Below are 11471 nucleotides of genomic sequence, written 5' to 3'. Positions count from 1 at the left end.
GCCGCGGGATGCAGACTCTAGCAAAGAGACCTCTTTTTAACATATTGCGAGTTCACTAGGGGTCCCGGTATTGAAAACGTTGTAATAACAAGAGCTTTTTTCTAAGGTAATTAAAAAAAAGTGCGCACTTACCCAATGCAAAAATTATCGCAGAAGAGGAAAAAAAAGAGGTTTTTTCCGCCTTAACCGCGCTCATTTTGTCCAAAAATAATTTGCCCGGAGTAATTTATTTCGGTACACACCTTATTTTCGAGCGGCAATTTGCATTTTCCATTTCGTTCACCCTCGTAACAGGCCTTTGTAATAGACCTTTGCAGTCCTGTCTTAGGATGAAATAGAGGTCTATTAGTGAGGGATCAAAAGAGGCGGATATTTTGGTGCCGGAATGTATCATAATTTTCTTTTCTAATGAAGAGGATGTCTGTTTTGGGGATTTACGATCTTCTAACGGAATATTTAGGTGATTAAAATCCAGGGAAAATTTGTTACAGTTTAAGATCAGTAGGGAAGGGATGTTTTGCGGATGGGTGAAGAGCGGATGAAGTGTGGGCACATCACTTTACCTCAAAAGAGACAAAATAAAACCAATTTGGATGATTCTTCTTCTTCTTCTTGGTGTGTCATGTCCGTTGTCGAACGTTGACGACCATGTTCCTGATTCTTTGTCGATCTTCTGCCGCTCTAAATAATTCTTCGCTTGACATCTTGTACCATTCCTTCAAATTCCCCATCCATGATGTTCTCCTTCTTCCTCTCGATCTTCTTCCTGTTATCTTTCCTTGCAATATCAACTGCAATAATCCATATTTGTGTTCATTGCGCATAATATGTGCGAAGTATTCCAATTTCCTTGCTTTGATTGTGTCCACTAGTTCTACATTTTTCTTCATTTTAGCCATCACCTCTGTGTTTCTGATTTTATCTTTCCAACTGATTCTAAGCATTCTTCTATAAATCCACATTTCAAACGCTTGCACTTTCTTAAGTATTGTTTCGGTTATGGTCCAAGCCTCCATTCCATAAAGTAACACAGGAAACACATAGCACCTAATCATTCTTATTTTCAGATCCATACTAAGGTTGTGTGATTTGAATATATTTTGCATTCTGGTGAATGTTGCTCGTGCTTGTTCAATTCGACTCTTTATTTCTCTGGAAGGTTCCCAATCTGAGTTCAAGTTGCATCCTAAATACTTGATTTTGTCTACTTTTTCCAGTTGTTGACCTTTCATCAATAGATTTGTATTACTCTGGTTTTCTTTACTTATTACCATGTACTTTGTTTTCTTGGTATTAATATTTAATCCAAATTTTTCACAACTTCTTACTACTTTGTTCAAGATGCTTTGGAGATCATTTATATTTGATGCAAGAATAACAGTATCATCTGCATATCTGATGTTATTGATGATTGTGCCATTGATACTGATGCCTTCGTTACTGTCTTCTAAGGCCTCGTTAAATAACTCTTCTGAGTATAGATTAAAGGATTTGAAAATGGCATGATGGACCCACAAAAACGTATAAATCTGGTTTAAAGAGTTTGTATAAATTGAACTGATACTCTAAACTCGGAGGTAACTGCAAATAATTTGGTACTTTTTCTTCCCCAGGTAAAATTCATTTCGAGGCCCGCATCGAACCCGTGGGTGACCCTAGCATGCGAGTCGACTGGTTTATCAACGGGCGACCCTTACCTGCCAGTTCCCGCGCCACTACAACCTTCAAGTTTGGCTTCATATCTCTTGACCTGCTCAGCATTGTACTGCATGATAGTGGCGAATACACGGTGCGCGTTACCAACAACTCTGGTAGTGCTGAGTCTACCGCACTGCTTAGCGTACAAGGTAAGTGATAGTGTTCAATCAGGTGGGCCTAGTCTGGTTGGGGGACTTTACACAGGGAGGATACCAGCTTAGTCTAACTAGGAGATGGAGGACTCTAAACAGGAAGTAGATCAGCTTAGTCTGTTTGGGGGACTTTACACAAGGAGTAGACCAGCTTAGTCTGGCTGGTGTACTTTAGACAGGAAGTAGACCAGCTTAGTCTGGCTGGGGGACGTTAAACAGGGAGTAGACCAGCTTAGTCTGGCTAGGGGACGTTAAACAGGGAGTATACCAGCATTACCAGCCTGAAATTTCCCTTGCTAAAGAAATAGCAAGGGTTGAGAGGGAAGGGCATCCACTCGCTAAATTTGTAGCCAAAACCAAATGTCAGCCCAAAGCAATCACTCTAGTTAGGGCTGATTGAGAGGCTGACGAAAAAACGCCGACCCCGTCTGTACACGGGAAAAGGCGAAGAAAAAGAAGAAGAGACAAATATAAAACAATATTATAGGTAGGTATGTAGGTATAGGTTCACATGTAAATCACCATTAGGTAGGTGTACAACAAAATTTACAAAATGTGTCATGTGAGTTGGACAGAATATTAAACAAAAAGCCAAGTAAAACACATTAAATTTGTGTGTGGGATAACGTATTTAATTTAATAAATATTTATGTAGATAGGAAGGAGGGAGGGAGAAGTTTAAATCAAAATAGATTAGTGGCAACCCCTGTCTAACTTAAGGGAAGGGGGGAGAAAGGGAGGGGGAATGGAAGGAGAAATAAGAGGGGATGGAGGACAGAGGGAGGGAGAAAGGAGAGGGGAGGGAAAATGAGGAAGGGAAGAAAGTTTAAATGTCACATTTGGTTAAATTTACGTTTGAACTCAAACGTTACTGGAAGGGAGAGAGACATCAGGAGTTAAGAAAGAGGAGTGAGAGATTGAGGGGAATGAAGGACCGGGGGAGAGAGAGGAGAGAAGTTAAGGAAGAGGGATGAGAGCAAAAAGGGAGAGAAAGAGGGAGCTAGGGGAGGAGAGAAAAAAGTTGAAGGGGAGGGAAGGAGAGAGAGGAGGAGGAGTAAGAGATGAGAGACAGTGGGAAGGAGAAAAAGAGAAAGAGAGGAGAGAGAGCGAGAGAGAGAGAGAAAGAAAGAGAGAGAGAGGAAGCAAAGTTAGTCGAAGGGAGAGGAAATACAAGTGGAGGAAAAGAAAGAGAGAGAGGGAGAAAGGGAGGAGACAGAGAACAAAATGAAGAAAGAGAGAGGTTATTGAGTTAAGGATAAAACGGATAAGAACAAATGTACACCGTTCTGACAATTTTTTGTGATTTTAGGATCATATTATGAACAAAATACTGGCCCCCCAAGCTGCACTGAGGCCGTGGTTATGAAGTCAGATATGTTATGATTGAAAGTGTTAAATTGTTGTTCGAAGTTTACCTGCATTAAGATAATTGAAAACAAAGAGATCCTTTGTTGTCCCCTAAACATAGTCCAGTGGGCATAACGGGGTTAAATCAAGGCCAGAGGTGTGAGATTTTTAAAAGGGAAAGCTAATAACTCATATAGATCAGATATGTTATGATTGAAAGTGTTAAATTGTTGTTCGAAGTTTACCTGCATTCAGATAATTGAAAACAAAGAGATCCTTTGTTGTCCCTAAACATAGTCCAGTGGGCATAACGGGGTTAAATCAAGGCCAGAGGTGTGAGATTTTTAAAAGGGAAAGCTAATAACTCATATAGTACCTACAGTGATAATCTGTACTGATTTACTGGTATACCGATTTTAGGATAGAATAGAATATACCTTGTTTATCCTGCTCGAATGAGACTAAAAAGTCCCTTTACCCCAGCAGTCTAAACAAGGTCTCGTTTATTTTATGGGTTTAATATTGTACAATGCTTAGTTATTAATAGACATTGCTTAATTAAAAAAAAAAGACAATTTTTTGTGATTTTAGGATCATATTATGAACAAAATACTGGCCCCCCAAGCTGCACTGAGGCCGTGGTTATGAACAGGGCCATCGTAGGACATCGTCGGACTTTTTGCGTGTAAAGTTGGCGGGAAATTCGAATTTTTGATTTTTTTTCCGCAACTTGTACAATCTGAATTCATTTTTTAATTTTTTATCTTTAGTTTGCACGTTTATATTATACTTTTCATTTATATTAGCTATTAAAAACAAGCAAATTACAAAGCAAACCGCCTTGCACGCCGGAGACCCGGGTTCGATTAGCGGCGGGGTCAAAAAATTTGCATAATGTAAAAGATTGATTCCGTGACTGGCTGTTGCGGGGCACACTCAGCCTCGTGAGGAAAATGAGTAGCAATGTAATATGCATAGCAACTGGTACTATGGTAGGTAAACATTGGATGTTAGGATTATTGAGATATTGGGAAAATCGTACAATGATGCAGTGAGCACCAAAAATTGTGACACAATAACACAAAGAAATTGCATTTTTGTTTGAGAACTCGATCACAGTAGTAGTAGTAGCCTACTGCTGAGTTAAAGGGACTTTTTTTAGTCCTATTTGAGCAGTATAAATTTCGGTCACAGAAGTTTAAAATTATTCTGTACCAAGGAAGACCTTGTTTAGACTGTGGGAGTAAAGGGACTTTTAAGTCTCATTCCGGCAAGTATTTAAGCAGGGTGTTTCTCTACTATAAATTACACACCATCATGATTATTATTATTTTTCATGACGTCACAAGGTCTCACTCACCTATGACGATTATCCCGCAAGTTTTGATCTGTTTATGTTCGGTTGCCATGACAACGGCAATGAGTCGAATCGCTAGGGGCTTCTTTGGCGTTCTCGACAGAAGGTGGAAGGATCGAATTGGAATAGAAAGTTTCCCTATGAGTTGCGGCAGTATTGAAGCAGGGTATTTCTCTACTATAAATTACACACTATCATGATTATTATTTTTTTCATGACGTCACAAGGTCTCACTCACCTATGACGATTATCCCGCAAGTTTTGATCTGTTTATGTTCGGTTGCCATGACAATGAGTCGAATCGCTAGGGGCTTCTTTGGCGTTCTCGACAGAAGGTGGAAGGATCGAATTGGAATAGAAAGTTTCCCTATGAGTTGACTCAGTAACTGTCGATTTTGTAGAGAGATGGAACGTTTGGCTATATTTTGAGCCAGGGACGGTCGATTCTGTAGAGAGAATGACCGTTGTAAGAGATGCCTGCAGTGCATACTAGGGTGACCTCAGGGAGTCCACTAGTGGCTTCTTTGGCGTTCTCGACAGAAGGTGGAAGGATCGAATTGGAATAGAAAGTTTCCCTATGAGTTGACTCAGCAACTGTCGATTTTGTAGAGAGATGGAACGTTTGGCTATGTTTTGAGCCAGGGACGGTCGATTCTGTAGAGAGAATGACCGTTGTAAGAGATGCCTGCAGTGCATACTAGGGTGACCTCAGGGAGTCCATCCTATGTGGGTATCTGAGTCGGATCGGTCCAGGCTTGAACAGAATAGAGCCAAACGACACTTTTATTATGGACGGTTTGCTTTTAGTATGCCATCCTAGTTAGCTTGGTTCTCTCTTCGATTTCGGGACGTAAGACCTTAGCAGTTAAAATTCCCTCCATCAAACCTCCCAATGGCAAAAATTTAAAAAAAAAGCAGACGGTTAGCCCAGTGGTAATGCTTGCTTGTCATTTAGAAGGTCCAAGGTTCGATGCCCACCATCGACAAATGGTGGTGAAAACTCTTAGGTATCAAAAAAAAAGATTTCCAGGTGGGAGATGGGAAGTATTGGGCAATAGGTCGGTTGTATAACAATGTTAATCAGGTGTACGTGTGTTATGAGGATAGGAATGAGAGTGTGCTGTCGCAGAATATGATTGAGATTATGTTCAAGCTGTTTCTGAGCTATTCGTGAACTCACTCTTGGATTCTTGTATATTCTTTTTTGGTAAATGAATACAAAACAGAGACCTTAAGATCTAATATTATTTAACAAAGGAAGAAGAGTTATTCGTGAATGAGAAACGGACTCTCATTGTAATTGTAATTTTTATTTGACATTTTAAGTATACATATTTTTCATATAGGTTAAATAAATTTCAAATTGAGTTTGCTGGTGGTCATAATTTGTAATTTCTTTTTTGGCAAATAAAATACGGCTGTCGGCTAAATAGTCTAGGAAACGAAGACGTTTTCCCGGAAAATGCGTTCAATATACATGCTGTTCACTTCTCATTCTCCTATGCATTTAGCATAGGGAAAATTCATGTAAAAAGTGTAACAATGTTTTTGGAGCCTCACACAAGTTGCCAGTTGACATTTATGTACAAAAAAATATGTCATCTAATGTGTTTTTCTCCGAAAAATTGACTGGTGCCATTTTCAAAACTTTTTTTTGCTAGAACCAACGGTTTTCGCGATATTTGCAAAAAAACTGAAAAAAAGTCACGAAAAATGACACTTACGCCCTTCTAGTTCCGCTAGCCGTAAAGTCTCGCTTTGATTATTATTATTATTATTATTTAAATAAAATCTTATGTAGCTATGTAGGACTATTGTACTCGAATTTGAATAAGAAAAGTCTAGGGTTGGGCTGTAGACGAAATTATTTTACAATATGTAATGTGGAAGCTATTGATGTAAATAATCTTGATAATTGTAGATGAAAATTTAAAAAGCAATTATAAGTCAGAAAGGTTAGTCCATAACTCGGGCCTTTATAGTCAAGGAAACGAAGCCCGAAAATGAAGGTTTGACGGACAAAAATGACGTAGTTCTGATTCTTTGCCCAAAAAGGTCGGAGATGGTGTCCTGAATAAGGGGTCAAAAGTCTCAAAGCGAGACTTTACGGCTAGCGGAACTAGAAGGGCGTGAGTGTCATTTTTCGTGACTTTTTTCAGTTTTTTTTTGCAAATATCGCGAAAACCGTTGGTTCTAGCGAAAAAAGTTTTGAAAATGGCACCCGTCAATTTTCCGGAGAAAAACACATGAGAGCAAGGCTGAGACATACTCCTACGTCGCATTCCATTAGAGCCTGGTACACGACTGGCGGCTGTTTTCACCACACTACGAGATCTATGTGCACTGCCTGGTGGATGGGGAACAGCTGCAAGTTAAAAAGATATTACTTTTAGTATGGTATACAGTTTTTGGGAATAAATTAGGCAAAAATAAATAGAATAATCTTGAGAATCCTGCCACTTTAAAAGAAGCAGCAGAAAAAAACCTAGGTACCTACCTATGTAGGTATCACTGTTCAAAGTTTGAAGCGACTTCTTTCACTGACAAGCTACCTGTATTCCCATTTTCTCACTTTAACTTCAACCAGCCTGAGAGGGGCCAGGAAAAGCCAGCAGCATGCCATTGTCCAGACATAATCACCCATACAGATACTAACCATGTACAAAAATTCTCAATTTTCTTTAATCCCTTGGGAACTGGTCTATTTAATGTGCTATTGCCTCGGTGGTGTAGTGGTCAAGGCGCTCGCCTGGTAAACAGGAGGGCGTGGGTTCAATCCCAGCCGAGGTATGGAATTTTATCCTCAATATAATTTGAGAATTTGGCCACAATAATAGTAGTAGCCTACTGCTGGAGTAAAGGGACTTTTCAGTCCTATGCGAGCAGTATAAATAAGCACTATTATTATTAATAGGCCCTGTTAAAGTTTCAAAATACATTGAGTACGTCCTCAATAATAGCACCTCTTGAATCCACAAGTTCAACAAACTGTAGCAGAACACTAGAACAGGTAGTATTGTTCCTGTAGGTATTTTCCTATAGATGTAGACAGGTATCTATCTAGTATCTATTTTGCAGATAGATTTGCAGGTATCCTATAGCATTTTGTAGAAATAATGGAGAAGGAACAACAATTTCCTAATGAAACAACAACATGGACTATGATGAACATGCAAAACTAACAATATAGAAACTCTCTCTCTCTCTCTCCCTCTTTCCTCTCCTCTCCTCGCCTCTCCTCTCCTCTCTCTCTCTCTCTCTCTCTCTCTCTCTCTCCTCTCTCTTTCTCTTTCTTCCTTTCAGCTAAACTTTCCTCCTGTTTCGTTTCGATTTCTCTTTGTCTTCTTCTCTCTTTTTTTCCCCCTTCTTCTCTTCCTTCAACTCCTTCTTTCTTCGCATCATCTTCTACTCTGTCTCCCCTGCCTACTCCTATTCTACTTCCTTCTCCTTCTACTATTTCTTCTCCTCCTGCTTCTTCAGCTTCCGTTTCCACTTTCTTAGCTCTATATCCTCACGCTCTTTGTACTCTTCTTCCCCTCCTCCTTCTTCTCCTCCTCCTTTGTTCCTACTCCTCCTTCTCTTCTCATCCCATTTCCTCGCTTCATAATACACATAGTACGTTCAGAAGAATAATATATTCATTACGTCTTAGAAATATTCTCATGAACCTTCCAAGAGTTCTGGGAAATCTATTAGGAGTTATGTTTGTATCTTGAAGGCATGTTTAATTTCCTTTGGTAGACATAAAAAGATCCGTAGGAATTTATAACACATTGTTTAACATTACCTTTGAACAACATTAATGTTGTATACCTAACATTAATACATCACATATTTATGGGGGTTTTCCAGTTTCCTGTATTTTATAAACATTCATCATATTCCTCTCTACATCTTTTTACCTATTAGAATTATGAAGATTGCGAGGTACACATAGAGATCAGGAAGAAAAGGGAATTTTCGACCGGGTATCTGAACATTACCTCGGGCTGGACTGGATGAGGTTGGATACTCGGCGAGACTTACACATGTTGCTACTGTTATACAATGTACTCTAAAGTACCTATATCTAAAGTAAAGTATCAGAACAAGAAAATATAGAAAGTAATACGGACGGAGAAGAAAGAGGGTGAGAAGAAGAAGAAGAAGGAAGAGGAGGGGAAAGAAAAGAAGCAAGAGAAGCAAGAGAAGAAAGAGAAGGAGGACGAGGAGGAGAAAATGGAAGAGATTGTAAACATAGAGTTGAAAACGCGAGGAGGAGGAGGAGTGATAGAAAAAAGCGGAAGTATCAGGAGAAGAAGAAGAAGGAAGAAGAAGAAGAAGAAGAAGAACAAAGAGAAGAAGAAGAAGAAGAAGAATGAGAAGAAAATGGAAGAATATAATAGAGGATGTTGCATACATAGGGAGGAGGAGAAAGAAATAAGAGAGGGTACAGGAGAAGGGAAAGAGAAGTATTAGGAAAATAGAAAGAGGAGAAGGAAGAGGAGGGATAAAAAGAGGTAGAAGGTGAGAGAGGGGTAAATATTCCTGAATTATAGGAAGAAGTAGGAGAGAGGAAAGAAAAGAAGAAGAAGAAAACAGGAATGAAGTAGAAAATAGAGGGTCAGGAAGTACAGAAAGAAGAGAAATGAAAGTGCTGAAAAGGAGAAGGAGGAGGAGGAGGAGGAAAACTCTTCTTAATGTATTTCCATCCATGTTTACAAACGCGTATTGTTTTCTCTTCCTAAAAAGGTGAAGAAGAAGAAGAAGAAGAAGAAGAAGAAGAAGAAGAAGAAGAAGAAATAAAGAGAAGTTGAAGAAGAAATAGAGAGAAGTTGAAGGAGGAGGAGGAGGAGGACGAGGAGAAGGAGGACGAGAAGAAGAAGAAGGAGGAGAAGGAGAAGAAACAGAGAGAAGTTTATTCAAGTAGAGTAAGTTAAGTTTTTATTCAAGTATAATCTACTTACATAGATATTTATGATTCCTCCCGAAGCATAGTAAGCACGTACCCGTATATTTGACCGTTAATGTATTTCCATCCATGTTTACAAACGCGTATTGTTTTCTCTTCCTAAAAAGGTGAAGAAGAAGAAGAAGAAAAAGAAATAAAGAGAAGTTGAAGAAGAAATAGAGAGAAGTTGAAGGAGGAGGACAAGGAGGAGAAGAAGAAGAAGAAGGAGGAGGAGGAGGAGGAGAAGAAGAAGAAGAAGAAGAAGAAGAAGAAGAAGAAGGAGGAGAAGGAGAAGAAACAGAGAGAAGTTTATTCAAGTAGAGTAAGTTAAGTTTTTATTCAAGTATAAAATCTCCGAACGAGGTGAACGTCTATGTTTTAACTCGGCCGTTTTGCATTTGGTTTAGGTGTGTGTTTGTTCCGCTATAACTCGCGATTGCCTGGTCCGATTTCGATGAACTTTGGAATTTTGAGTTCCTTGAATCAAGAAGAATGACAATGAAGAAAAGAACAAGGAGGGGAAGGGGGAGACTGGGGAGGAGGAGGAGGAGAAGGAAGGAGAAACAGGAGGAGAATGAAGAGAAAAAGAAAAAGGAGTAGGAGGAGAAGTAGAGGAAAGGAAGAGAGGAAGAAGGAAGAAAAATGAGAATGAAGAAAAGGAGGAGGGGGAGTAAAAGAAAGGAGAAATCTGAGGAGGAGAAGGAGGAGGAGGACGAGAAGAAGGAAGGAGAAACAGGAGGAGAAGTAGAGGAAAGGAGGAGAGGAATAAGGAAGAAAAATGAGAATGAAGAGAAGGAGGAGGGGGAGTAAAAAAAAGGAGAAATCTGAGGAGGAAAAGGAGGAGGAGGAGGAGGAGAAGGAGTAGGGGGAAGAAAATGAACAGCGGGAGGGCAGAAAGAAAAATCTGGTCTTATGACGAGAGAAAATGGAAAACTCATAACAAAACATTTTCCCCACCACCAGGGGACGAGAGGATTTTCTCTGTTAAAAAGGAAGAAGGAGAATGCACAGAAAAAGGAAGGAGAAACAGGAGGAGAATGAAGAGAAGAAAAAGGAGTAGGAGGAGAAGTAGAAGAGGAGGAGAAGGAGAAATAGGAGGAGGGGAAGAAGGAAGAAAAATGAGAATGAAGAGAAGGAGGAGGAGGAGGAGGAGAAGGAGGAGGAGGAGAAGAAGGAGGAGGAGGAGAAGGAGGAGCGGGAAGAAAATGAACAGCGGGAGGGCAGAAAGAAAAATCTGGTCTTATGACGAGAGAAAATGGAAAACTCATAACAAAACATTTTTTCTCTCTCAAAAGAGAGGGGGATAAAAAAAAGAAAGGAAGAAGAAACCTAATAAAAAATATTTAAAGAAATGGATTTCTATCGGAAGAGAGAGAGAGAGCGAGAGAGAGGGAGAGATGAGAGAGAGATATGAGAGAGGGATATGAGAGAGGGAGAGAGAGATGAGAGAGAGATATGAGAGATATGAGAGAGAGAGAGAGGGAGAGAGAGAGGGAGAGAGAGAGAGAGAGAGAGTGGGGGAGAGATGAGAGAGAGAGAGAAGGAGGGAGGGAGAATAAAAAATCCGGAAGAAAATGGCCTTTGGGGCTTTGATGTTTTTCTTCTTTTTTAATGTTCATTTGTTTTCTACTTCTTTGTTCTTCGTAGAATTATAATAATAATAATAGTGCTTATTTATACTGCTCGCATAGGACTGAAAAGTCCCTTTACTCCAGCAGTAGGCTACTACTATTTAAGTCAGAAAGGTTAGTCCATAACTCGGGCCTTTATAGTCAAGGAAACGAAGCCCGAAAATGAAGGTTTGACGGACAAAAATGACGTAGTTCTGATTCTTCGCCCAAAAAGGTCGGAGATGGTGTCCTGAATAAGGGGTCAAAAGTCTCAAAGCGAGACTTTACGGCTAGCGGAACTAGAAGGGCGTAAGTGTCATTTTTCGTGACTTTTTTTCAGTTTTTTTGCAAATATCGCGAAAACCGTTGGTTCTAGC

At 39.7% G+C, this 11471-nt stretch overlaps 1 protein-coding gene across 1 annotated transcript in view; it reads right to left on the bottom strand.

The window, feature by feature from the left end:
• The window catches only part of LOC103519467 (FAD synthase), a 31719-nt gene that overhangs the window by 11863 nt on the left and 8385 nt on the right, over positions 1-11471 (bottom strand). Inside the window, exons 2-3 of the mRNA XM_026830957.1 lie at positions 5066-5308; positions 4558-4628 (exon numbers count right to left, since the gene is read on the bottom strand). Of these exons, the coding sequence (XP_026686758.1) occupies positions 4558-4628; positions 5066-5250 (256 nt within the window). The 5' untranslated portion in view covers positions 5251-5308. The remainder of the gene's footprint in view (positions 1-4557; positions 4629-5065; positions 5309-11471) is intronic.

The sequence above is a fragment of the Diaphorina citri genome, unplaced genomic scaffold (assembly GCF_000475195.1).
Source record: "Diaphorina citri unplaced genomic scaffold, Diaci psyllid genome assembly version 1.1 scaffold2741, whole genome shotgun sequence".
NCBI classification, from domain to species: domain Eukaryota; kingdom Metazoa; phylum Arthropoda; class Insecta; order Hemiptera; family Psyllidae; genus Diaphorina; species Diaphorina citri.
This window is presented reverse-complemented; position numbering and strand designations above follow the sequence as displayed.